Genomic DNA, 27,460 nt, shown 5'->3' with positions numbered 1-27,460 from the left:
AATTTGTATTAAAAGCAATGAAGTTTCAAAACCAATATCTTATACTATTATTACTTTTTTCAACTTATATGCAGATTAGACTAGAGATCGTTATATACGCATAAATTTAACGAAAGTCGAGACCAAACTATTTATTATTACTAAACTGTTCTATGAAACTATTAGATGAAGACTAAACTTTTTGCAAATATTATGATCTCTTAAATCTATAAATCCTAAGAATAAAGAAAAATAAATGAAAACCTAAAATTCACCTAAAAAACCCTAATTTCGTAATACCATTTCACTCATTATCAATACCATACAAAATACGTGCGCGTATACATTTGTGTCAAAATTTGGAGTATAGTCTTTCCAACGAGAGACAGCGACCATGACAGCGACAGTTGTGTCTGTCATTTCAATTTACAGGTTATTTTTTGGATAGTGTCTCGAAATCTCCTCTGACTCGTTGGACTGACTAAAATGATTTTCAAGTAGGTGTCACTAATAAGTAAGTAAGTTAGTGATGAGAGGAAATTTTCTTCATCATTTTTCAGATTTAATACTGGAAGTCCAGTGCCTTTACAGGTATTTAGGAGACAGGCACAAATTTTGACACATATGTTGATCAACAATCTTCGAACTAAGTTATTTAAAAGCCTTTTAAAAAATGAATATGTACAATTTTTTATTGAATTCATATCATAGCCTATTGTGTGTATTTAGATCGTAAACACTGCCACTTGTTTATACGTTTAGAAAACAAGGAAAATAAGAGTTTAGAACAACAGAATGCATAAATTTATTAACTCCATTGTGCACAGCATCCCATAATTGAATCAAATATTTAGACTCTTTTAACACAATAAACGTCAAAAATATTTATAAACAGTTTCTGAACTGGTTTTAATAGCGTCGTTGCGACTTACATTCAAAATACATTACATCTTCAAATATACTTTGTAAACCAATACCATATTTGGATTACTTCTTACTCTGTGCAGATTCAGTAATACTGTGACATTAAGAATAACAAACAAAAATTGGAGAACTAGTAAAAATGGTTCAGACATGTATTACCGATCCACAACCGAGCTTGGTTATTTCTTACCAAAGAAAAAAAACGTAATAAAGCAATTTTAAAAAGAAGAAGAGAAACGCTAGAAACGAGCACAGACAAAATTATAGGAACAAATGAAATACAAGAAGTCATGAAAGAAAAGATCTGAAGAGCTTCTTTACTTTAAATAGAAATTGGCTATATTGCAGCATCATTTTAATATAATACTGAACATAAAATAGATTTTTTTGAAAACCAATTTTATTTTTTCCTGTCATTACTTTTTAGAAAATGAAAAAACTAATTGCACATTCTCATAGCAACTTTATTAAGGCTATCTGATAATATTTTTATATTGTCAAATTAGTTCATAATTTGAAAGATACAGAGGCCAATTTAATTTTTTTTAATACGGACCTGCATTTTTTATTTCAGATTTTGAAAGAACTCGGTCTTCTGAGTACAACGATATGCCACACTTTATTTTTTTTTGTTTTGGGTACCTTAACAAAAACAAAACTATTTAATTACTATTTAAAATAATTTCAAGTCCAACTCTGGTTATTTAAATTATTTAATCTGATTATCTTCATCACAACAATATTGATCAGCGCTAATTAACATTATAATTAACGCCAATTGGAAGATTCAAATATATAATATCCAGGTCAGCAATTTAAAGGTATTATTTTTATCTTTGAAAAAATCTCTGAAATGAATCTGAAAACTTTTTACCTACTTAATTTTTTAAAAATATACACGGTGGTCCGAATTGTATTCGGGGAACTTCGGCAGCATATTCTACCGATAAAAAAGTTTGTATAAATGTATGTCCAAAAATACTTAGTTTCGGAGATACAGAGAAGATTCATTTTTATTTCGAATTTTTCCAAATAATGTCTGAACTAACGTCGATATTTGGACGAAATTTGGTGTCCGGAAGTTTTTTGACATGGAAAATTTGATTTTGATGTGAAGACTCTTATCTGCAATGGGCACCACCTGCTTATTTTTTAACTGCTTTGAAGAGCCGTTTTTTACGTAAAAAAAGTATCTTGGTTAAAATCACCACGAGTAATGCTTCTCGCGATATTTGGACCGAAATAATCAATACATGTCAACATTTACATAAATGAAACATGATGACTAGATAGTTCCTCGACTGAAATAATTAATTTCATTTTTTTTTGTGCTAATAAAGGTTCAACAGAAACTCTTTTATCATGATTTTTTCGTAGCAAAATTACTGATTAATTTTAAAAAAATAAAAGGTTCCCAAATTTATCATTTCAGTCAAATAACCATATCTACTAGCATTGTTTATTTTTTGTCAATAATGACATATATTGACTATTTCCATTCTAAATATCTTGAGATAAGGTAATGATTGCTTGAGGCGATTTTTACCAAGACACCTTTTTTACGTAAAAAATTTCAGAGATATACTATATTTTTTTCAATCAGTATGAACGAAAAATTATTACTCTTCAACACAGTTAAAAAATATGTAGGTAGCGCCCTCTTTAAGTAGGAGGTATATTGACATCGAAATTAAATTTGTCATGCCAAAAACACCCAAACACCAATTTTCATACAAATATCCAGACATTAGTTCAAAAATTATTTAGAAAATAATAGCCTTTTGGCATATGCATTTATACGAACTTTTTTACTTATTTTTATCTTCAGAATATGCTGCCGAAGTTTCTCGAATACAATTCGGACCACTCTGTATAATTAATGCTAATATATTTAATTTCTAAGTCTCGCAGTTATAACAAATAATACTAACCCTTATTTTCTTCTTTCAAAATATCGAATTAAATTTAAACTAATAGGGGTAGCGTGGCACTCTGGTGTTAGTAAATTAAACCTACTTGTACACCAGCATTACTAAAATCGTTCTAGTAGATTATTATCTGCAACTTTCTAGACATTACTTCTAATATGAAAATTAATTTTCATTAGTTGGTTAATAGAACTGTATAGAGAGTGTCCCAAAAATATTTCTTTTTATATAAGGAAGTTCTGATGCTTAAAATATCTTAATTAAAGTATATTCTATTGGGACGATTTTACACATATTTATTAGCATAAATAGTTTGATCTAAATTGAATTAAAAACATAGTTTACATATAGACGTTTGATAAAAATTAAGTAAAGCAGATATAAATAAAATAAGCACAATACAAAAAAGATACTATAATAATAATATTAAACAAAGTAAATGATGCATAAAGTTAACTAAAATAAGTCTCTGTTAAGTCGTATTTTATTATAAGTTCGGATATAAATAACAAATATTGTAAATATTGTTTTATCTATGATTAAGTTATGTTTATATAATCATCTGTAATAAAATTTCATTAGTTATTATTCTTGTACTCTGTTAAATAGCTGCTTATCTTTAATAGTTTTGTCAAAATAGTCGAATAAGTTGTAATGAAATAAAGAAAAAATACATTAAATCAAACATATTAACAACAAACATATTAAATATATGTATGTTGTTGCCAATGAAAAAATAAGTTTGTTTATAAAAAAATAATTATATGATTAAAAAATATTAGGAACAGACATACAATAAGAAAAATAGATAAATAATCAAAGCATAGGAAAATGTAAAAAACTTATGGAATGCTCTTAATAAAAAATTATAAAATCTTTTACCCTTAGACAAATTTACCGTTTTTTTAAATATATCCACATTTGGGTAACCCAAAACAAGTAAAAAAATCAATAACAATAATATTATAAATTTATAATAAATACCATTAAAGATATGCAGTTAAATCAAATCATGTTAGCATCATTATCTCTTTATTGCTTGTATATAATCATCTGAAATTGTACTATTCAAAAAAGTATACAAGGTGACAAAATAACTTGATATAAACATACATAACAAGTATACTAAATATGATAAAAAAAATATTTTAAAAACACCGTGTATATTTTCTTTTAAAATATGTTAAAAAAGAAACAGACTTACATGACATATGTATGTGTGAACGGTTGCACTATGAAATTTCGAAATGAAGTTTAATTAAAAGATAATACAGAAAAAAAGTACAGGATTTTTTTGAATTGTGTATATCTGCTGTATCATGTGAGTTTTTGACAATTTGCTTTTTTCTAAAGCTTTCTATAAAATTATAATTTGTATGAAAAATTTCTCATACATACTCACACCTTATCACCATTTACATATCCCATATAAAAAACTAAATTTAATAAAAAAATATATATTGCTTTTTATATCATAATAATAAAATAAAGGTTAATGAATTCGGATAAGAAAGTATATAGATAAAAAATTGTTAGAAATTTCATTGAATGTTAAATTTGTTGAATAGTACTAAAGAAAATGCCGATTTATTTCGACGTCATTATTATTTTAATTTGCTCTATAAAAAAAAATTTGATAAACTTAAAAATCAAAGTATTGATTTTTTTTTCGTTGGCATTAGTCATAATTTTAAATTTTATTAAATATTTTTTTAAATTTTTAAATAATAGTAATATTCATTTTGACTTCTAGAAAAAAAAATTATCAGTAACCGATTATAAACAATTTTAATAAAGCAATTTCAAATAATATATATTTTCAGGATTTCATTTTTTAACACTATAAAATTTTAAGCTTACTATATGAATAGATTTATTGATGTCGTTGCACTATCAAAAAGTTTTATAATAGTTTGCATTCAAGTTTATGAAGTTTATCAAATTTTTCTTAATAGACATTAAATATCGTAGTCATTATAATAGAATATAACTAGGATAGTTCTGTCCTTTTTCTCATTATTATTTTGAGACACGCTGTTGTATACATATGTACGTTATAAAGACGATGTAAAACTGTGAGATGACAAGAAAACTTCAAATAATAAGTTTTGTGTTTTATTTACGTATTCATCTGGGATCCAATTTTTAAATTACTAACTCCCATATACAGGGTGGCGCCTCTCATACGCCGCGGATTCAAAGAAGCTCCAAGGAAGGTAGTTTATATCGAAATTAATTTTTGCCAGCATATGTAAGTTAAGTGAAAGCATTTTATAAAAATATATAGATGTAATGTTGGCCGAAACGTTTGGTTATTTCCTTTAAAAATGAAATAAAAATATGAAAACCCAAATGAAAACTTAATCAGAGTTTTCCCGAACCTAAATCCCAAGAAAATTAAAAAAAAAACAGAATATATAGAATTATACAGGGTGTCCCCAAAAAAAGTTACACATCAAAATTGTGTTTTTTCTAATAGAACTATATATTAATTAATTTTCGGATTCTAGGAAAACAATAAAGGTGAGTTTTATTAAAGAATCATATACCTAAAATCTAAGAATTTTGACATATTTCACATTTTGTGAAAATTAAGAGTAAATTTTAAATTTCGACAACAGCTACCTAAATTTTAGTTGACCTTGCTCACTTGTTGACCATTACTCACTTTTAAAAGCAAGTTACTCTTTTATTTTCAATGGAACAGTATATTATTCCGGTTGTTCAATGGATAATTTACATATCTTCGAAATATTATTAAGGTTGCCTACCCCTCAGACAAATATTTTCCTAGATATTTTAATTTTTATGATTTTGCGTCAGTAAGTCTTATTATTTGAAAAAATCTAGGTGGCCGTGATATACCTTTTGTTAATTTAACAAAAATTAAAGACTGTAGACTAAAATACTCAACGGTAATAAAAAGATACACGTTTAACATATTTTAATTATTACACAATTAAAACTAGATAATATAAACCTATAATTAATTATATGACAAAAATTAGCTAGATGAAATCTGTCAAGGATTACGGATCTGTGGCGGAATACATGTCTCTGTGGTGGAGAGTTATTTTATTGTTGCCAACTTCACATGTGACCACAGACCACAGATAATAGTTTTGATATTTAGTGACATGTAACATTACTGTATCTATTAACTTTTATACTCTTTGTATCAAAAAAATTTGTAACACGTTTAATTTAAAGAAAAACCGATTATTTATTTTGGAAGACATAAATTACCCAGAAATAGTTCACTCAACGTTAAAATAAACCGAACATTGGTCCTTCGAGCCGGATGGTCTCAAGAAGCAAGGAAATTGGTCAGAAAAGCCGACAAGAATCAAGTGAGTCCCTTTTTGTCCTTTTAACCTTCATTACCGTAGTGAGATCATAATCATTTTGAACTGTATAGTACTATTCTTTTAAAAGTTCCTCAATATGGCCGACCTAGTTACGAAAATTGGTAATTTTTTTTTAATGAAAAATAAGTTGGCGTTAGTGAATTCAGAAATTGATTTACTCTTTGGTTAACAATAATATTTTTTCAGGATTGTCAAGTTGACGTTAAAGTTAGGTTATTAGATGGTTGTCATAAATAAAAACATAGATTATTGAAATTATTTAATAAGAATAAAAGGCATTTTACCAGATCCGAAGAGATTTTACTTAAAGGTATTTTATAAACTTTCTCAGTGAGAATATTAACACCCCTATTTCTTATATTTCAGTTAAAGGGACGTAAGAACTATAGGAAGTAAATTTTTGTTTTCATGTTTTGACGATATCTGAGAGTTCCTAGAATTATCAAGATTATTGAATAATTATAGTTGTTTAATAAGTGAAATTAATAGAAGACTTGGAAATAGGATCATGCTTTTTCATGTTATAGTTGATAGATCACCCCATTTCACTTAATTTGTTTTATTTCAGTACAGTTAATCACAAATTGAATTGATGTGTGCAAAACAGCGATATATTTTCAAACATCTTATTTAAATAGTTATGTAAGGTAATAAATTTTGTAGATATAATTTATGAAAATTTATAATATATAAAGATTAGAACACAATCCTCTGAAGGAAAAGAAATACTCAAAAACTCATTAAATATACTTTATTAAATAACAACATACAAAAAACATCCATGCAAACTGTAATAATCAGAACATTATCCACATTATACCTTTTATTAAATTTGTGTCCACACTCCTGTCAGGAAAGCCAGAAATGTTTGTTTAAATATTGACTTATTTTAAATTGCCAGAAACACATCAGAATATATCACAACCACAACTATAAGTTAATCAGTACTAAAATTTTATACCTAGTAAGTGATGCATTAACTAACAAGTATAGGATAAACAATTATTAATATAGAGTGTACTATACAATGTCCTGCTTATTTATGAAATGATTTTCCCTTCAAATGTGAGGAATACCAGTAAAATAAAACATAATTTTGGTTTGGTTTGGTGTTTGATATTCTAACTACCTCTATTACAAACCTTAAGTGCTTTTAGTGACTAACTATATTTTTTTATTATTCTTTGTTTATCCTGTTAAGTAAAAAATATATATATATTTCAAGAAATATAAAAACAATGCAATAGATATCAAACAGATTCATAAAAACTACTTACAATTAATTATTGTACATAATTATATATTTCAAGTGTTATTTGATGTTTGGTCCCATTACCAACATTACCTTATTTAGGTCTTCTCTACTAACTCAACTTTTTAAACCTGTTTTAAACCTTTCTTTTTATATTTTAAAACTGATTTACAACTTAATCTGTAATGCCGGCGCTGTTTCCTGAAATATAAGAGTTTTAATGTATTTATTATCATATAGTACATATATTACAAACCTGAAAATTACGAGGAAACTTCTCAAATTAATTAGAGACCTTTTTACAAACATCTGACTAATTTATTTTCACGAATTTGTGAACGAGTCAATGTTTTCTAATACGTTTTTAAGCGTTTTACACATTTTGAATATCTTCCAGCCTATTCGTCAATTCTTGATCGGTGAAAAGATTATTTATAACTATATAATTAGTACTGCAGGTTAAATAAAAGAACAAAATCAAGAATTTGTGAATAAAAACTCAAAAATAATGAAAATAATAACAGTAAACGTCAATGTCAGCCAAGTGTCAGGTGTCAGAGTTCAATTGGATTTACCACAGATTATCAATATGAACGATTTGAAGTACAGTCGATTCCAGTTTAGAGATTTTCGTTTTTTAAGCCTCCCATACTGAAGTCCGCCATATTGGGAAGTTTTAAATGAATTATGGAGGGCTTAAAAAAGGAGATTTATCGGCAATGGGCAAATTTGAAATTTCTGTCCCCACTTTTAAGCAGCTTCCTCGGTTTGACAGCAGAGGCACTGCGATCGACTGGGATACTACATTTTCATTGTTAGTATACGATTTAATTGTGTTTTTAATAAAATTTATAGTTAATTTACTGAATTTTTAGCAGTACAACAATGAGTCGTGGTAGAAATTGCTTTGTACCTGGCTGTACAAGTGGGAATCCCAATAAAAACAAGGCAAATAAAGAACGGGGTGAAAGAAACCCAAGCCTTTTCAAAGCTCCTAATGTAAGTAGTATGACTATTTATTTATAAAAATTATGGATAGATGTTAAGAAAAACATTAAAATTATATACTGTCAGTGTACAGATTAAATTATAAACCAAATTAATAGGAAATATAGCCTAAAATCAACATGTGTATAACATAACCTAGGAGGCCTTGTTATAAAATTAAAATAATTTAATACTTACTAGGTGCTAAAATTACCTGTTGACATGTACCTATATTAACCACAGTTTGAACAGTGCTATTGAAAGTGAATATTAAATATTTATACTTCAAGATCGTATTCTCAAAATAACAGCTTTAATAGTGAAAAATGTTTTTTTTTTATTTTATTTAACAATTATATATCTTTTATTAGGATCCTAGCTTGCTACAGCAGTGGCAAAAGGCGATACCCAGATCAGACAAGACACTTAGCAGCAAAGATGCTGTTTGTGAACTACATTTTCTAGATGAAGATATTTTGACTCATTATGAGATCAAATTAACTGACGGAACTATCAGTAGAATTGAGCGGGGTAGACCATTATTAAAGGAGGGTTCAATTCCAAGAATTTTTCCTAACCTGCCTTCATATTTCTCTAGTAATAAAAGAAAGAGGAAACCACCATGTGTAAGGAGTGAAGCAACTGAAAAAGTTTCTAATTCAAAAAAAGTAAAAGGTCTGCCTATTAATCATGTTGAAAATCAAACTTCAGAACCTAACTTTGAGAATGAGAATGAAATTCTTCGTGATATTACTAATGTGCCAGTTGATGTTACAGACAGTAGAGTTACTATGTTCACAAATTTGAAAAATAGTTTCATATGTCAGATTGTAAATTTATTATAAAAATTATTTAGATTTTTGACTAGCCGTCGCAAGACGCTTTTTCATTGAGGAATAATAAGAAATAATTTGAAAATTATTGTATTGTGGTTGATACTTTTGATTGTGTATATAAACCATTTAGAATAGTTTTTATGAATATGAATAAGCTCTTTAAATTAATATGTAGGTATATTGTAGCTAGGTATTTTTTTAGAATGCATTTTTTTTAAATTGTAATTTTTTGTGTTCTTGATATAATATGATGTTCCTGTTTTATTTTTTGGCATAGTACATATAGATATTTAATATCTAAGTGCTAAATTGTATATTAAATTTATATATTGTATATTTTATTTATTAAATTTAGTGGAATTAGTTAATAGAAACAAAAGTTGTAATGTATTAATATTGCTAAATAAATATTTATATGATGAAATAAGTCAGCGTATATACATATTCACAACTCTGTATTTTTGTGCTTTTGAAATAAACTGAGTACATTATTTATTCATTAATATTTTATTTACAAACCTACCTTATATTAATAAAGTGAATATCAATAGAAAAACCTTTACAATTATTAGGTGACATTGAATATAATATATCTTGAATTTAATTGTCTACGAAACAGTGACAATTTGCAAAACTTTGCTAATGACATTAAAACTTACAATTCAACGCTAGAAAAAACGCTATTGAACACAGGAAACGTTTCAGCTCAATATACCTACTCTCTAGTTTCAGCTATAAAAAGTTATGGAATAGATAACACCGATCAAAGGGTGCAATGGTAACGTTCGTCTTCAGTTTCCATTTATGATTAAGTTATTCCTGATAAAATACTCTTAATTTTCGTTATTCAATCTGTCAATCGCCATAAAACCACTACTAGTTCGAAAGATTTTAATGTTTATTAAAATGGTATCACACTAAACTGCATGTAAACATGTCAATTTCAAATGTTTTAATGAAAAACTATGAACCTTTAAACTGCATCAACAAAACTATTAATAAAACACTAACACAATCACACCATAAACTATTTCATTCGCATTTCTCATCAAGAAACAATTACTGTTTACATCAAATCAAAGGTTGAACTGGTGATAAATTTGTTGCTGGAACTTCTATCTTTTTTGTACAACAGTTCTAGGGAAGATTTATTTTAGCAGCTTATATGTTTCTTCGGTCGTGTATGCACTAAAAAGAACCACATAATAAAACATTTTTATAATATCAACTTAGGAAAAGGATATATTAAACCGGCATCTAATATAACCTAACTAACTTTTCAAACTCAAATTTAAAATTGACAGCTGTTTGAATTTTCAAACTCAAATTTCAGGTTTTGTCTTGACAATTTTCGCCACGCACAGTCGCTCAATTAGAAAAAACCACGTTTCTAAAGTTAACTCTGGTAAAGATATGCCCGATTATTAATTTTGGCTCTATAATTTTAACAGAAATAGTTCACTCAACGTTAAAAGAAGCGAACATGTGGTCCTAGTATCCGGATGGTCACAAGAAGCCCCTAATTGCGTTTTCGAAAGCCGACAAGATCTCAAAAGTGAGTCCATTTTTTGCGTTTAATTCGCCTCATTACTTTTAGTGAGATCATAATCATTTTGAACTGTAGCTTTGTGGAATTTATTGTCTTTATAGCGAATTAGGTTTAAACCAGTTTTAAACAAATACGATTAAAAACAAACAGCTTATTATCGATATGACAGAAATTGAGAGATTAGTACGGAGACGAGCAGCCTTTAAGGCTCAGATAACAATCCTAAACAATTATCTAAACGAGTTAGAGGGTAAGTTTATAAATGCTAATATAACCGACGATATAATACTTACAGAACTATCACAGCGTAAAGATCGATTTATCAATTTAATTGAGAAACTTGATGAGGTACAATTGCAAATAGAAGAAATTACCACAAATTTTGATGTAGAACTAGATGAACGCACAGCATTTGAATCAGATTTCAATAAAACATTAGCACGAGCAAGGTATTTCTTGCAGAAAAGTAAAACGACTAATATTGAACAAGACAATGATAATCTTTCTTCTCAAAGATCAGAAACGGGTTCTGATAATGTGGCCTTATGTCAAAATTTAAATAACCTCAAACTCCCAGCCATTGAAATTCCTACTTACGATGGTGATTACGATACTTGGCTTGAATTTAGAGACACGTACGAGTCACTAATTCATACAAATGTTAATTTATCTGATATACAGAAATTCCATTACCTTAGAGCATTTTTGGGTCCGCGTGTAAGAGAGATTATTGCTAGTTTGGCATTTTCTGCTTTAAGTTATAAACCTGCTTGGGAATTAATTTGTAATCGTTTTAATAATAGTCGTATCTTAAAGCAAAATCATGTTAAAGCCTTGTTTAATCTCAATCTAATTCATGAAGAATCATCTCAAGCTTTAAGAAAACTTATTGACATTGTATCTAAGCATTTAAGAGCCCTCACCATTTTAGACGAACCTACAAACACATGGGATACATTGGTAATATATTTAATTTCTATAAAACTAGATAATGAGACATTAAAGCATTGGGAGGAAGCAAAATCTGGTTATGTAAATCCAACTTTAGACAATTTAACCACATTCTTGAAGCATCGAGCAGACATGTTGGAAACATTGGAACAAAGTAAGAATTCTAAACGAGTCATTCCAAGGTCAAAGGGTGACAATAAAACAAAAGCCTTTGTTGCATCAAAACCGTACTGTGTATATTGCAAAAAGGACCATTACATTCAAAATTGTGAGGCATTTGTAAGGTTATCAATCGAACAAAGACGAACACAAGCAATGAAGAATCACTTGTGTCTTAACTGTTTAAGGTTGGGTCATACAAGTAAAATGTGCTATGCAAGTTCCTGTAAAACCTGTAATGCTCGACATAATACCTTATTACATGAAGAACGAGTATCCAGTTCAGAAAACGAACAGACAGTTAATTTATCATCACATATTAATTTTAATGGAGATCAGGTACTTCTTTCAACAGCATTACTAAAGATTTTTGATAAAAATGGGAAATGTCATGTAGCACGGGCACTTTTAGACTCAGGTTCTCAAAGTAGTTTTATAACCGAAGACTTTTGTAATAAGTTACAGTTTGATGTAATACCAACCAAGATAACAGTAAGTGGTTTGAGTGAAGCTCAATCTAATGTGTCAGGAAAGATTTCTATACAAGTACATTCTAAGGTAAACAACTTTTCATTTAAAAATTCTTTTCTAGTTATAAGAAACATTACAGAAACCTTGCCTAATTTTAAAATTAATATCAAAAATTTGAACATTCCAGACAATATTAAATTGGCAGATCCTCATTTTTATAAGCCAGAGAGAGTTGATGTGCTTTTAGGAGCTGACTGTTTCTGGAACCTTATGTGTGTTGGACAAATCAAGTTAAATAATGGATTATTATTACAAAAGGGTAAATTAGGTTGGGTTATTGCAGGACGTATGCAGTCAAATCCTTGTACCACGACAATACGTAATTTTTCTAAAGCTAATGACATTGACAAGCAGCTCACTCGTTTCTGCGAATTAGAAGAGTTTCGACACTCCAAACCACTGTCAAACGAAGAAAAATTGTGTGAAGAAGAATTTGTAAGGACTTTCAAACGTGACAGTGAAGGACGCTTTGTAGTAACTATTCCTCTAAAACAAGGTCCTGAAGTCCTAGGCGATAAATACGATATAGCAAAACCAAGGTTTTTATCTCTAGAACGAAGATTTAAACGAGATCCTGAATTCAAGAAACGTTATATCAATTTTATTAACGAGTATAAAAATATGAAACATATGTCCAAGATAGAACATCCAGATAATGCAACTTTTAGTTATTACATGCCCCATCATGGCGTTATAAAAGAATCAAGTTTGACTACCAAGTTACGGGTAGTATTTGATGCTTCATGTCCAAGTAGTAGTGGATATTCTTTTAACGATTTGCAACTTGTTGGACCTACAATCCAGTCAGATTTATTCTCACTCCTGCTGCAGTATCGAACGTACAACTATGTAATTAGTGCTATATAGAGAAAATGTATAGGATGTGTCGAGTAGACCCACAACAGAAACCATTACAAAGAATTTTGTGGCGTGAAACACCTGATGAGCCACTCGAAATTTATGAATTAGACACAGTAACCTATGGCACATCTGCAGCGCCATATTTAGCCATTAGATGTTTATATCAGTTAGGGGTGGAAATAGAAAAAACTAATCCCACAATAGCAAATGTAATACAAAACCACTTTTATGTTGACGATTTGTTGAGTGGTGCTGATACAATTGAAGAGGCTATTAACATAGTAACAGAGATATCAAAGGTCCTTAATACAGCAGGTTTTCGTCTTCGTAAATGGATATCTAATAATAATACAATACTTCAATCACTGAAAGAAAGAAATGAAGCAGATACACTTGATCTAGGTGTAAACGAACTAACCAAAACATTAGGCGTGACGTGGAATGGAAAGGAAGACTGTTTTCTTTATAAGATTGGAAATAGTTTTAATAAACATATTACAAAACGAACTGTCTTGTCAGAAATAGCTCAGATTTTTGATCCAATGGGTTTACTAAGTCCATGTATAATTGTGGCTAAAATTATCCTAAGAGATATTTGGATAGAAAAACTTGACTGGGATGAATCTTTGTCACAACCCTTACATACGAGATGGCTAAACTTTAGAAACGAATTAAGTAATCTGAATAATATCAAAATTCCTAGACAGATAACGTGTAAACACGCAATCAACATTGAAATTCATGGATTCAGTGATGCATCGTCTTACGCATACGGAGCCTGCGTGTACTTAAGATCGCAAAATGAAGAAGGAAAAATACAAACAAGATTGATTTGTGCTAAATCAAAAATAGCTCCATTGAAGGTTCAGACGATTCCACGTTTGGAATTAATTGGTGCTTTACTGCTATCACGCCTAATAAAAAAAATATTAGAAGCAACCAAACTAGTACCAAGTAGAATAGTATATTGGTGTGATTCTACAATAGTTTTGGGTTGGCTTAATATGAGTCCAAATCAACTACAAGTGTTTGTAGCTAACCGAGTATCAGAACTTCAGACAATCACAAACGTAAGCGACTGGCGACATGTTCCATCCAGTCATAATCCAGCCGATTTGGTGTCACGTGGTGTAAGACCCAAAGAATTACCATTTTCTAATCTTTACTGGTTTGGTCCAGACTGGTTGAAATCAACTGAGGACATATGGCCGCATACTCTTGAAATCAATGTAGAGTTACCAGAATTACGTAAGGTTACATTGATGGAAACGGTATTTATCAGTGAACCAATAATCGACTTTAATAATTATTCTAATCTATCGCATTTGGAACGTGTTTTAGCATACTGTTTACGATTTATTACAAATTGTAAAGCTAAAACAGGAGAAAGAAGCAAGGGAGCCTTAAAGCACACAGAAATTGCAAATGCTCATTTATATCTAGTAAGATTTGCTCAGCATGAATCATTTGCGGAAGAAATATTTCAGCTTCAACAAGGTGAAATTAAAAGAGGAAGATTATCCCATATTCAGCCATTCTTTGACAAGGACAAGATAATGCGAGTGGGTGGTAGATTAGGTAATGCAGATCTGGACTTCAACCGAAAATTCCCAATTATCTTAAGCTCGAAACATATATTTTCTAAATTACTATTTGATAGGGAACACCGGCGTTTATTACACTGCGGACCTCAACACCTTTTAGCATCAATTTGTCAATCATATTGGCCCCTAGGAGGACGTAATTTAGCAAGAAAAATATATCGAGAATGCGTTAAATGTTTTAGAACACACCCGAAATCAAGTGTTCCTCTAATGGGAAATTTACCAAAAAATAGAATTACACCTGCCCCAGCATTCTATAGAACAGGAGTAGATTATGCGGGGCCATTTTCAGTAAAGGACAGGCAAGGACGTGGCTGCAAGATTACAAAGGCTTACATAGCTTTATTTGTTTGTTTTGTGACTAAGGCCATACATATCGAACTTTTTCTGATCTAACTAAGGAAGCATTTTTAGCATCATTTAAACGCTTTATTGCTCGACGTGGAAAACCGATTCAAATGTTTTCAGACAACGGCACAAATTTTGTGGGTGCTAATTTTGAAATGCAACGTTTATATAATTTCTTACAAGAAAATAATAAATCTTTGTCTGAACATATAGAAAATGAAGGAGTTAGCTGGTCTTTCATTCCATCTCGCTCACCTCACTTTGGAGGCTTATGGGAGGCAGGAATTAAATCTGTCAAATGTCATTTAAAGCGCGTAGCGGGTAATGCATTACTAACTTTTGAACAATTTTACACGCTATTAGTTCAGATTGAGGCTGTTCTCAATTCTCGCCCTTTGAGCCCTTTATCCAACGAACCCTCAGATTTAACACCTCTTACTCCCTCTCACTTTTTAATCGGCCGACCATTAACGTCATTACCTGAACGAGATCTCGTAGAGATACCTGAAAACCGATTATCAACATATCAACGAATCCAGCAGCTACAACAACATTTTTGGTCCCGGTGGTCATTAGAATATATTTCCGAGCTCCAACAGCGGTCCAAATGGCAGCAAAAAGTGAACCCCATTAAGATTAATGACTTGGTGGTCATTAAAGAAGAAAACCAACCCCCTTTAAAATGGTCCTTAGGCAGAGTTATAGAAGTCTACCCAGGGAAAGATGGAACTGTTCGTGTAGCTACAGTGAAAACCAGCACAGGTACAATCAAACGTTCATGTGTGAAGCTGTGTCCTCTGCCAAATCAAGCAAAATAAGAAGTCACTTCAAGATACATTCCCTCCATCTATGTTTCGATGATGAAAGTGGATGTTGAAAGGAAAATGTCCTTTCAAGGTGGGGAGTATGTCAAGGATTACGGATCTGTGGCGGAATACATGTCTCTGTGGTGGAGAGTTATTTTATTGTTGCCAACTTCACATGTGACCACAGACCACAGATAATAGTTTTGATATTTAGTGACATGTAACATTACTGTATCTATTAACTTTTATACTCTTTGTATCAAAAAAATTTGTAACACGTTTAATTTAAAGAAAAACCGATTATTTATTTTGGAAGACATAAATTACCCAGAAATAGTTCACTCAACGTTAAAATAAACCGAACAAAATCAAATGCTCAAAATGCATTCTTTCCTGTTAACTGCATAAAATGATTGATTTTGAAAAGGATCTTTTAACTTTAAAAGGCATATGTGGAGTTAGTTCTACCTCGAAAAGCAGCTACAGTAAACAGTAATTTCTCTCATGTTGTCGACAATAGTTGGTCGAGTTTTTTAAACACTCTCTTTAACAGATAAAAACAGGCTATATAAAATCAGGTGCATTTAAGTATTCTATTATTTGGTGAATGCACACTGCATTCACCAACTGAGTCATAGCAATTCTCTCTGATGTAGGATAAGTTTGCATTTTCGGCAAATTTCTGATTTTTTTTGTGAAAATGATAACTAGTTCTTGAAGTTGGACTAATCAGGCAGCTATGTTGAAGTAACGTCAGACATATCAGCATATCACAACCACCTAGATTTTATCAAATAATATTCATCAAATATCAAATAAATAAAGATCTGCTCAAATATCTAGGAAAAAATTTGTTTGAGGGATAGGCAACCTGAATAGTATTTTAAAGAGACATCAATTCTTCATTGAACATCGGAATAATATACTGGGTGTTCGATTTAAAATATATGCATGCTTTTAACAGTGGCGTAACTATCGATGTGCCGTGTGTGCGAAGCATTTATTAACATTAATTTCTATATCTGATCACATGCTATCGCGAATCAAGCAGAATCCTTCTGTTTCTGATGAGGATATATAGGAAACGGACCAAGTTCTATACCTTAAATACCCCGATGATATTGCCTATACGATTTCTTTTCAATTACACTCCTTCAGGCAATGTTTCCGAAATAATTTATATGAAATCAATTGCATTTTTGAACTCACTGAATTTATTTTAATTAAAAACCTTTCATCGTCTTCTAGTTTCAGCGAGATTTTAACAGCGTGTCATATTTTTCTCACCATGCCTGTTTCTGTGGCCTCGGCTGAAAGATCTACTGCAAATTAAAGCTTGTCAAAAATTATTTAAGAAATACCATGGACGAAAAACGGTTATCAGCTTTGGCAATTATTTCAATAGAAAATGAAGTTATTTGTACAATAGGCATTGGTAATATTGTGTCAACTTTCGCCCATGCTGAAGCAAGGAAAAAAGAATTTTAACATGTTCATGTTCCTATTTACATTGTTTATTTTAATTTAGTTAGTTTTGTTGTTGTTTTTTGTTTTGTTTTTATTTATTTGATATTTTATATGTTTTGGGTTACATATTCTGTGTGGCAGTAATAAATAATACTATATAAAAATTAATTTGATAATGTTATTTCTAACTAACCTAAAATATGAGTGCGTATTATTCAGATTAGTATATAAGTATTGAAATATGTAAGTGTAATAGGGGGCCCGGTAAAATTTTTGCACACAGGCCCGTGAGTCTGTTGTTACGCCACTGGCTTTTAAAGGTGACCAATGCTCAATATTAATTTTGTCTCACCCTGTATAACTTTTTGGATCAAGTTTAAATTTGATTTAAAGTACAATAGTTAGTTTAAATACATATTAGGCTATACCGGGTAAATTCCAATTTAGGTAGGTTTTATTGTAATTTAAAAATTGTTCTTTATTTCCGAGTTTATTTCTAGAAAATGTTAAATATGTCAAAAACCTTACATTTTAGTCATATACTTTTCTTATAAAGTTCACCTTTATTTTTCTCCCAGAATCCGAAAATCAATTAATATATAGAGTGTTCCATTACAAAAAACAACTTTGATATATAACTTTTTTTGTGGACACACTGTAAAACTTTCTATATTTTTAAAAAGTGCTCTCGATTAACCTACATATGCCCACAAAATTTCATTTCAATACAAACTGTCGTTCTCTTTTGAGCCTTCGCGGCGTATGAGAGGCGCCACCCTGTACATAACATAGAGAAAGATAATAAAATAATGTTTTATTACTTTCTCTATGATATATACTCATTCTCTATGGATAACCCATGGCCGTTGTCCAGCTACGTTGAAACACTGGTTCCCAATCGATTATCAGTAGAAGTTAAGCAACGTTAGACAATGAGAGTGGATGGACGGGTGACCGTCTGGAAACTCTGTCGTGCTGTTGTTCCAACCAACCTAACCAACTATTGACACACACTGGTCATTCACGTACGTTCGAGGCCGGATAAAATCGGATATCTCGTCAGTATGAGTCGATTTAGACTCTATCAAGTCGGTGGGCCATTGAGAATGATATGGACGAGGATCGCGGTTCTGACTCAGCGTAAAAAAAGTAGGCCCCTTCCAGATTAACCTCAGCAGCAAGAAAGAAACGTTAACATAAAATTCTGCAATACTGCTTTTTCGTTCTCTATTTTTCTATATATTGAAAGAAAAACCTTCTAGAAAAATATAACAAAATAAATCAAATCACTTCTCCTTAATAAAATCGAATTAGTTTTGAACAAATTTGAACATATACAAGTTTCGAATTATATCTCAAATTGAGAGGTGTATGTACAGGCTGATGTCCCATTTTTGCTGCCCTCGTCAGATATCTTCGTTATTGAAGATAAAAGATTGCTGTTTTTGCAAACATTAACATCTTATCGTAAAACTTCCCATTTAGTAATCAAAATTATCATACTTTGATTTGCTTCATACTTTCAATTAGTGCGAAATTGAAAGTAATGCCCATTTTAGGACATCCTCATATCTCGTCTATCAAAATATAGAATAGCTAGACAATGGTTTTTATAATGATATTTGCATTGAATCCATTAGTGTGATATTCCCAAAGTTGCGGTTTTTAAACGAACACTGTGTATTTTCCAAACAAAATGATTTGCGCTTCGCAGAGAAGTATAACATATAACATTTTAGTCTATTTATTTTAAGTAGCTCTTGCAAAATAATAGTACAGGGCCCGAATACTGTAACTTAGAAAACGCTAAGCGCTTTTAGACGCTCAGCGTATATGACGTTAATTTTCGATTAAGCTGGTTTCCTACAAAGCGGTATTTTAACGTTAAAAAGCGGTTTACTTTAGCGGCCGTTTTTGCCAACGAGTAGTACGGCCGGTTTGACGGTGAATATTGTTGTAAAGTAACAGGTAGGATTTCCTAACTGCGTCGAAACGTATGCGTTCGACGCATGCGATAAACGCGAAGTACTAGCTTTTTTCGTTTTCCTGTTATTACCGATTCTGAACCGTCCTAGAATTGTGATGCGTATGCGCAGAAGGAAATATGAAGACATTATTTCATTTGCGCATGCGCTGGAGAGTTCTAGGACGATTCAGAATCGATAATAACAGGAAAACGAACAGACCTACTGGTTCAGTGAAATTATGTAGAACTGATTTCCTATGTGAGCGTCTGACGCTTCAGTGTCCGGCAATCGCATGCGGTTATCGCATGACTGCCCTCGAGAGGAGTCTAGACGCATATGCTTTGCGTTTTCATAGTGAAAAGTATACGGAATGTGTTCTTTTTTTTATTAATATTTTATAATAAAAACAAACTTTTCTTAATCGAAAGAATTGTCTAAATGTATGTTCGTCGTATCGAAAATGACCTATTATTAGTAAATTTGCATAACCCTCAGTTTCCCTTCTTTTAAATAATTCTTTTTCGGGGTTTCTTTTTTCCTTTATTATTCCTACGTGAAAAAGTATCATTGCTTCTTCATCCTCCTCTTCTTGTAACAATAATAAATTTACAATATTCTCCATGTTCAAAACTACACACGCTTTAAAATACCGTGGGATCGAATAAAAACGGCGTCAGCGATGGCTATGAAATGAAGATCGCTGTCATTTTATATGTAAAATTATATGGGAAATGTCATCGATCGTCATTTCATGACCATCGCTGACGCCGTTTTTATTCGATCATACGGTATCAAGATTTGGTACAACAAATTTGCATAGCAACTAAAATATTTTTTTTCCAGAACATTATTTTAATATGAAACGCTGATAGAAAAACACAACCTGGTGCGTTTGCCGCCGCGTGTCCAACGCATCTAAAAACGCACACGTCAGACGCATGCGTCTCGACGCAGTTAGGAAATCCTACCACATTAAATACTGTGCATTAAAATACTACCGCTTTTCACTTTGGGTCAGTTGAAGTCAAATATTTTGTGTGGTATTTACCAGAAAAACGGTCTGGCGAAGTTTGGCTCTTCTAATATTTCTTGAGGATGAAGAATCGTCAGAAAAAATCAGAAAGCAAAAATCTAGTATTTATAAAAACCGTACAGATTATAGAGACAGAGGGTAGAGGGTACCTATTTTTTAAATTTAATACTTACTGAAACTGAAATACGAAATGCTTTTAGTTTCCAAATTTTTTTTCAAGCCAAAAAATTTTAAAAGTGAATGTATAAACAATGTATTTTTGTAAATGGACATCTATTTAAAACATTTTTTTGGCATAAATTTACCAAAAAAATATACCCAAAATTTATTTTTAAATAAATTAGGTTTGTTTGGATGTCTACCGGGTGCGTCTCAAAAGTGGCTCACCCCTATAACTTTTTATTTTTTCAGATAGAGAAAACGAGATTTGGCTAACATACCAAATGTGTATATGTATATGACATAAATTAGAATTGATTGATGTACTCAATTCTTTTCAGCCACTTCCTGTTTCACCGGAAATTACTACAATTTTTGATTTTTACACCTAGGTATTTTTTTGCTTTATTATTTATTATTATTATATAGAAAATGACACTCTTAATAGAATGACAGATCATATGTCAACTTTTAATATATTCAATTATTATAAAAAATAGCATGTTAAATTTAGAATGCCATGATCAAATTTGTAACGAAAATTTGACATGCGAAATATCAAATGTGTGATACACCAAACTATTCGTAAAAAAATGCTTTTTGAGTCACCCTCGGTCCATTTGAAAAAATTGAGATATGATTAAAAATACGATTTGGACATCTTTTAATCGGCCAGGATAAGACATCCATTCCTAAATCCATTTTTCCAAGGCTTCTGGATTAAAAATTATTGTTTTTAATACAGCCACAAGTAGTAGTAGTTTTTAACATAAAATAATTAACTAGAGAGAAGTGTCAACTCTGTGTTAAATCGTGGAAACACGATACGCCACCGAAAGCCTTCGTTGTCGTCTGGAGAACTAATTTTCCAATTGACAGGTTGACATGATGGCTTCATTTTTATTTCCGTTTCCGGTTATTCAATGGCGGGCCCTTTCTCAGTTTAAATGTATTTTTTACTCTTTCTTATCATAAATAAAACAAAACAAAATTTTATTCAAACATATTTATTTGAAATATGAGACAACGTGATTTAATAAATATAAAAAATAAAGAATTGAATAATTTCTACAGTAATTACTTAATTATATACAATTTTAACGTAAATTAGTAAGGTATAAGCATGACTTACAGTAATTTGTAAATACATACACGTATTCACAGCCATCAGGGACAGTAAACGGGGGCAGGAACATGAAAACGGGAGCCTTATACAAAAACCTGAAAACAGAAAAACAATTTTTTTTATACTAAAATTAACAATGTAAAAATATCAATAGGTATAAAATATAAATATACTGTTTAAAAAAGCGTCCATTATTCCCAAAGAGACCTGGTTTATAAATAAAAAAGAAGCAAAGATACTTTTAGTCGGATAACTATCAGATTGTATCAATCAGATTTATTATTGACAATTTATTTATTTATTGCATTATTGACAATAAATCGCACATACTGGTGATAACTAATGTTGGCTATAGTTAAAAATGATCTTACCTTGCTGTAAATTGTTTCCATTTTCAAAAAAATCGCCTATCATAAACATAAGAAAATTTTCTTGCATCTAAAAAATACAGAAATAGTGTTTATTTACTACGTATTTTTAATATACTTGGGACATACCTAGTACTGCAGAAACGTCTTTTTCTCCAGGATTTTTCATGTAACATATATTTTATATGCTTTATTACCTTTATATTTATAAATTTCTGCCGAAATATCAAATTGAATTTACGAAACAAAACTACACGGAGAGAATTAAAATGGCGTCGAAATTTGTTCCATTTGTTCTAGAACAAATCTGAAGTTGCCTCTGAAGTGAAATCTGTCAATTCTAAACTGTGAAGTTAGACAATAGTTAGACAGAAACATTGCTGTCCTTGTCTAGGCGGCCATACTTGTCGTCAGGAGATGACAGGAATGACACTAATGACTGTTTCCAATTTTCCTATTTCACTGTCACCCCCCTGGTTTTTAATACAGCCATTGCACTCTAGATTGAAATTTAAAATACGATATTTTTTAAAGCGTAAATGTAAAAAGTTGACATATGATATGTCATTTATTCAGAGTGTCATTTTCTATCGAATAAAGTGAGCCACTTCTGAGACGGTATAGCTTATTTCTAATAATGCATGTCCACTTCAAATCAGTGTCATATACTCTGCCAACAAAAGTTCAACAATATCAGATTTTTCTGCAATATCTGTGACTCACCCACGTTAAAATATCTTCATGACAAGGTAACTAAAGTTCAAAAATCGCAAGCCTCTCTAGACACTGTCGAAGCTCTGGGAACCTGCCTAAAGAAGAACAATGATCTCCTTCCGGTCATTAATGAGATGTACGATATTTTGAGTTACCATGACTCCAAGTGGAAGAGCTTGTACAAGAAAGTGGATGACATTCACAGCCTCCATACCAGTTTGTCCGATGGTAGACAAGAATCTTTATTCCATTCCATCAGGGACATGAAGCAAGATATTTTCAACTTGTCATCTATTTTACTGGACAATCATGATGAGTCTATTAAGGTCCAAATTCATGACTCATCAAAGGAAGACTTATCAAAGGAGTTGGGTGATTTGCGTTTGAGTGTAAATAAAATGGCACTCATGTTGGAAAGGTTGGCCTTCAGCGAAAAGACATCCAAGAACATTCCTCCAAAGAACATTAAAAGTACCAAACCAAACCCACAAATAGAAAAAATATCTATTTCGACGCAGACTGACCATTCAGATAACAAGGATACAGTGGGTATTACTTCTCCCAATACCATCACACCCACACCTCACGGATTGTCCAAGAAAGAAGACTGGCATTACCTGATAGTGTCCAAAATCCCACCTCCTTATACAGCAAACCAGCTTGCACACTATGTCAAGGAAAAGCTTGGAACTACTGACTTTATCCGATGCTTTCCCTTGCTGAAACACAAGGACATTTCACACTCTGACTTCAAAATTGGTGTGCAGAACAAGAGCCACCTTGAGCAGCTGAAGGACATAGGTATGTGGCCGCCAGGTACTGAAATAGTCACTGCCAATTCTTTTACAATACCTTTAAAGTTATCACCGCCAGCACCAGGTACTTCGTCCACAGGCTCTAAACAAATTTTATCAAACACTGTTGACATCCAAAGTCTACCACCTTGCTCTGACTCGACATTCATGAATATACCGAGGGAGGTTAAATCTGCTAAGATTTGTTCTGACAAGGAGGCTATTGCTGTCTGTAAGTCTCTTGGGCTGAAAAATGTGGAAATTGTTGTGGAAGAGAGTGCGAGGAGGGATGGTGGGCTGCATATGGACCCGTTGACTCCGCCTGTGGTTCGGATGACGCAGAATTCGGATGAGGCAAATGGGCGTTATTTGCTTGCTAGGCTGAGGGACCCTTCCATATTAAAGCCTATTCGGCTATTCCTCGCCTATCTCCATGATCAACCCTCAAGTGTGTGTTTTGAAGGGCACACCAACACCACCATCAAATTATTTATGGCATCAGATGGACTTCCTAGTGACGCGGATTCCCTGCGCAGGCTGTATTATCGCTTCCACAACGTTTATGGTATTGACTCAGCTGAAGTGGATGCGGATCTTTCTGCCTTCAGGTCCTTCTTTTCAACGGAAAAACTTCAGCAGCTTCAGAGAATTAGGGAAAGTCATACCAAGTATTTATCTCCAAGTAAAACTACAAATTTTTAGGTGAAATGACGCGAATAGAGGATCAAGCACCCTCTGAAAAACTAGACGATAGCAAGCTTAGTGTTTTTTTAATTAATATTCAGTCCTTAAGACATAAAACGGATGAATTATATCTTTTATTAGAAGAGCTCAATTTTCCAGAAATTGTTGCCATAACTGAACATTGGTTAAATATGTATGAGTCTGTATTTGTCAAAAAATACACTACATTAACTAGATTCAATAGAACTAACTCATCTCATGGAGGTACTATGATAATGTCTACTAACAACGACTTTTCGGCGAAAGTTCGATACTCTAATATCCGAAAAAATTTTTGAATTTTCCGTCGTTTATCATAATGCTTTGACCTCTATATTATTTGTATTTACAGAACACCTGACGCTGACGTACATATTTTCAGTCAAAAATTGCTAAGTTTGCTTGAATCCCTACCTATAAAAAGTAAATTAATTTTGTGTGGCGACCTGAATATTGACTTTTCCAGTGTGTGTGCAGCTAAAGAGTCTCTCCAGTCCATTTTTCCTTCTTTTGGTATACTCATGCATGTTGACTCACCAACTAGAATAACTAAAACTGGCTCTAGTACTATAGACTATGTCGTGTCGTCTTTTGACCCGGAATTCGTTGACTGTAGGTTCTCACTTCACTCAGGTTTCTCTGATCATGAGGCAGTATTGACAAAGTTTTTGCCAAAATCCAAATGCAAAAATACCTCGCGCAAATTGGGCCGTATTTTTTCGGATGAAAATTTTCTAAATTTTCACCACCTATGTCTAACAACAGAGTGGGTTGTCCTCTCGGCTGACGTCGATTCCGAATTTTCTAGATTTATGGATACCTTGTCTAATCTAGCGTACAAGGCGTTTCCTCTTAGGCCTATCAAAAGTAAACAAAGTATACCCTGGTCTACTACAGGCTTGCGTATACTGCAAAGAACATGCGCTCATTATCTCACCTTAAGAAATTCACAGACAGCGTCTTCTTTCATAATTACGTGAAACTTTATAGAAAGGTTTATCGTAAGACTATGAAAGCTGCCAAGGACATTTATTATAATGCGAGGCTAGCCAAAGCCGGTAATGTCGCTAAGGAGACTTGGGCTATTGTAAATGACTTAAGGAATAAGACTTCTTCGTCTGGCACACTCTTTAATTCACCTGAAGATTTAAACACTTACTTTGTTAATGTGGCTAAAAATTTAGTTAACACCATAACTCCTTCCCATGATTCACTTTCATATCTTCCTAAAGCAAATGAGAATTTACACAGTTTCTTCCTCACGCCCGTAGCATTAGATGAGCTCCGTAGTACAATTAATAGTATTAAAAACAATTCCTCATCTGGGACTGATGGGCTTACTCTCGAAATGTTCTTTGAACTTCCTAAATGTACATTAAACCATCTTACTACTTTAATTAACGTGTCATTCCAAAAAGGAGTTTTTCCAAACTGCCTTAAGACAGCAATAATTATTCCTCTGTATAAAGGAGGTGATAAAGATGAAGCTTCGAACTATCGCCCAATTGCACTCCTGCCCACATTATCTAAGATCATTGAAAGATTGGTTAAAAAAAGGTTTCTATCTTTTCTCCTTAAATATAAAATACTTACTACCCATCAATTTAGATTTCTAAGTAACAGTTGCACAAATGATGCTATGTTCGACCTTTTTAATAATGTATACACTAGCCTGAATAACCATCACTCTACAGCTACAATTTTCTGTAATTTCTCTAAGGCTTTCGATTGTGTAAATCATAATATCTTAATTAACAAATTGCAATACTATGGTTTCAGGGGAGTGCCGCTCGAATGGCTTAAGCCATATCTTGGCAACAGAAGGCAGCTTGTGAGGATTGATACGTCTATGTCTTCTTGTAAGCCTATAGAATGTGGTGTCCCTCAGGGTTCAGTACTTGGCCCTATTTTGTTTCTGGTGTTTATCAACGACATTGCAAATCTAGACATTAGCGGTAAAATCTGCCTCTTTGCGGATGATACTAGTTTCACTTGGAGCGGCCCAGATGTTGCGGCACTATATGATACTATATCCAGTGAGAATCACACCATTAAGTCTTGGTGTGATTCTAATCTCCTATGCCTCAACCTATCAAAAACTAAAGTTTTGTCATATAAAAGTACTATACAACCTTTTGTACTTAATAACACTACTATTGACGTCGTGGACTCTTAGGACTTCTTGTAGATGTGAAATTCTTAGGACTTCTTGTAGACAACTCGTTAAAATGGGACTTTCACATTGAAGCTCTATCAAAGAAACTAAGCGCTGCCTGTTTTGCGCGAAGATCAGTTTCTAAGGAACTTAACTTCTCAACCTCTAGAATAGCATATTATGCCCTTTTTGGGTCACATCTTCGTTATGCCCTTCCATTCTGGGGTACTTGCTGCGCAACAAAATTTGATTGTGTTTTCAGACTTCAAAAGAGAGCAGTTCGATATTTATTGGGACTGAACAGTAGAACTCACTGCCAGAATTTCTTTAAAAATTTATAAATACTGACTCTTCCTTCTTTATTCATTTTTGAATCCGTTTGCTTAATCCGCAAGCACATATCTGCTATTCCTGAAAGGCCATCTCATAACTATCCACTTAGGAATGCAGAGCACGATCTTTATCTGCTAACCCCGAGCTCAGAACTAGTTAAAGGTTCAATACTGTACAATGCCAAAAAATGTACAATCATCTGCCTTTGAATATCAAATCGCTTTCATTCTTTCCCGCATTTCGCAAAGCTCTAAAATCATACCTACTGAAGAGAGCCCTATATACGGTAAACGACTTTTTTGTTGATGTTTAATTATGAACAATTTTGAATTTTAAAATTTTGATCATCTCACACACTGGTCAAAGGTCAAGTATTTAATATTTTATAACTTTAAAATTATATCTATTTACTGCGTACTGTTCTAAAATTGTCCATGTATATTCTTTTTGTAATTATAAGGCTTAAATTTTTTTGAATTGTATATTTGTATTGTGTATTTTTTGTTGTTTGTATTTTTTTGTTATTTTGTTGTTTGTG

General features: G+C 31.8%; 4 protein-coding genes across 4 annotated transcripts; all 4 read left to right on the top strand.

The window, feature by feature from the left end:
- The first annotated feature begins 6,020 nt into the window (after positions 1-6,020).
- On the top strand, positions 6,021-13,331 carry LOC115874492. Its single transcript, XM_030889641.1, has 2 exons — positions 6,021-6,181; positions 10,899-13,331. The coding sequence occupies exon 2, from the start codon at positions 10,986-10,988 to the stop codon at positions 13,329-13,331; it is 2,346 nt and encodes a 781-aa protein (XP_030745501.1). The 5' UTR covers positions 6,021-6,181; positions 10,899-10,985.
- Positions 8,123-9,283, top strand: LOC115874493. The gene is made up of 3 exons (XM_030889643.1): positions 8,123-8,265; positions 8,327-8,450; positions 8,810-9,283. The coding sequence occupies exons 1-3, from the start codon at positions 8,132-8,134 to the stop codon at positions 9,281-9,283; spliced, it is 732 nt and encodes a 243-aa protein (XP_030745503.1). The 5' UTR covers positions 8,123-8,131.
- Positions 13,332-13,336: 5 nt separating the features above from the next.
- Positions 13,337-15,325, top strand: LOC115874491. The gene has a single exon (XM_030889640.1). It carries the CDS (start codon positions 13,337-13,339, stop codon positions 15,323-15,325), a length of 1,989 nt encoding a protein of 662 aa, XP_030745500.1.
- A 62-nt stretch (positions 15,326-15,387) lies between these two features.
- LOC115874490 lies at positions 15,388-16,095 on the top strand. Its single transcript, XM_030889639.1, has one exon. The coding sequence runs from the start codon at positions 15,388-15,390 to the stop codon at positions 16,093-16,095; it is 708 nt and encodes a 235-aa protein (XP_030745499.1).
- The last annotated feature ends 11,365 nt before the right edge of the window (positions 16,096-27,460 follow it).

This window comes from Sitophilus oryzae, unplaced genomic scaffold, assembly GCF_002938485.1.
Source record: "Sitophilus oryzae breed Bouriz unplaced genomic scaffold, Soryzae_2.0 scaffold_1297_pilon_pilon, whole genome shotgun sequence".
In the NCBI taxonomy this organism is placed as follows: domain Eukaryota; kingdom Metazoa; phylum Arthropoda; class Insecta; order Coleoptera; family Curculionidae; genus Sitophilus; species Sitophilus oryzae.
The sequence above is the reverse complement of the archived record's forward strand: the minus strand, read 5'-3'. Positions and strand labels throughout refer to the sequence as shown.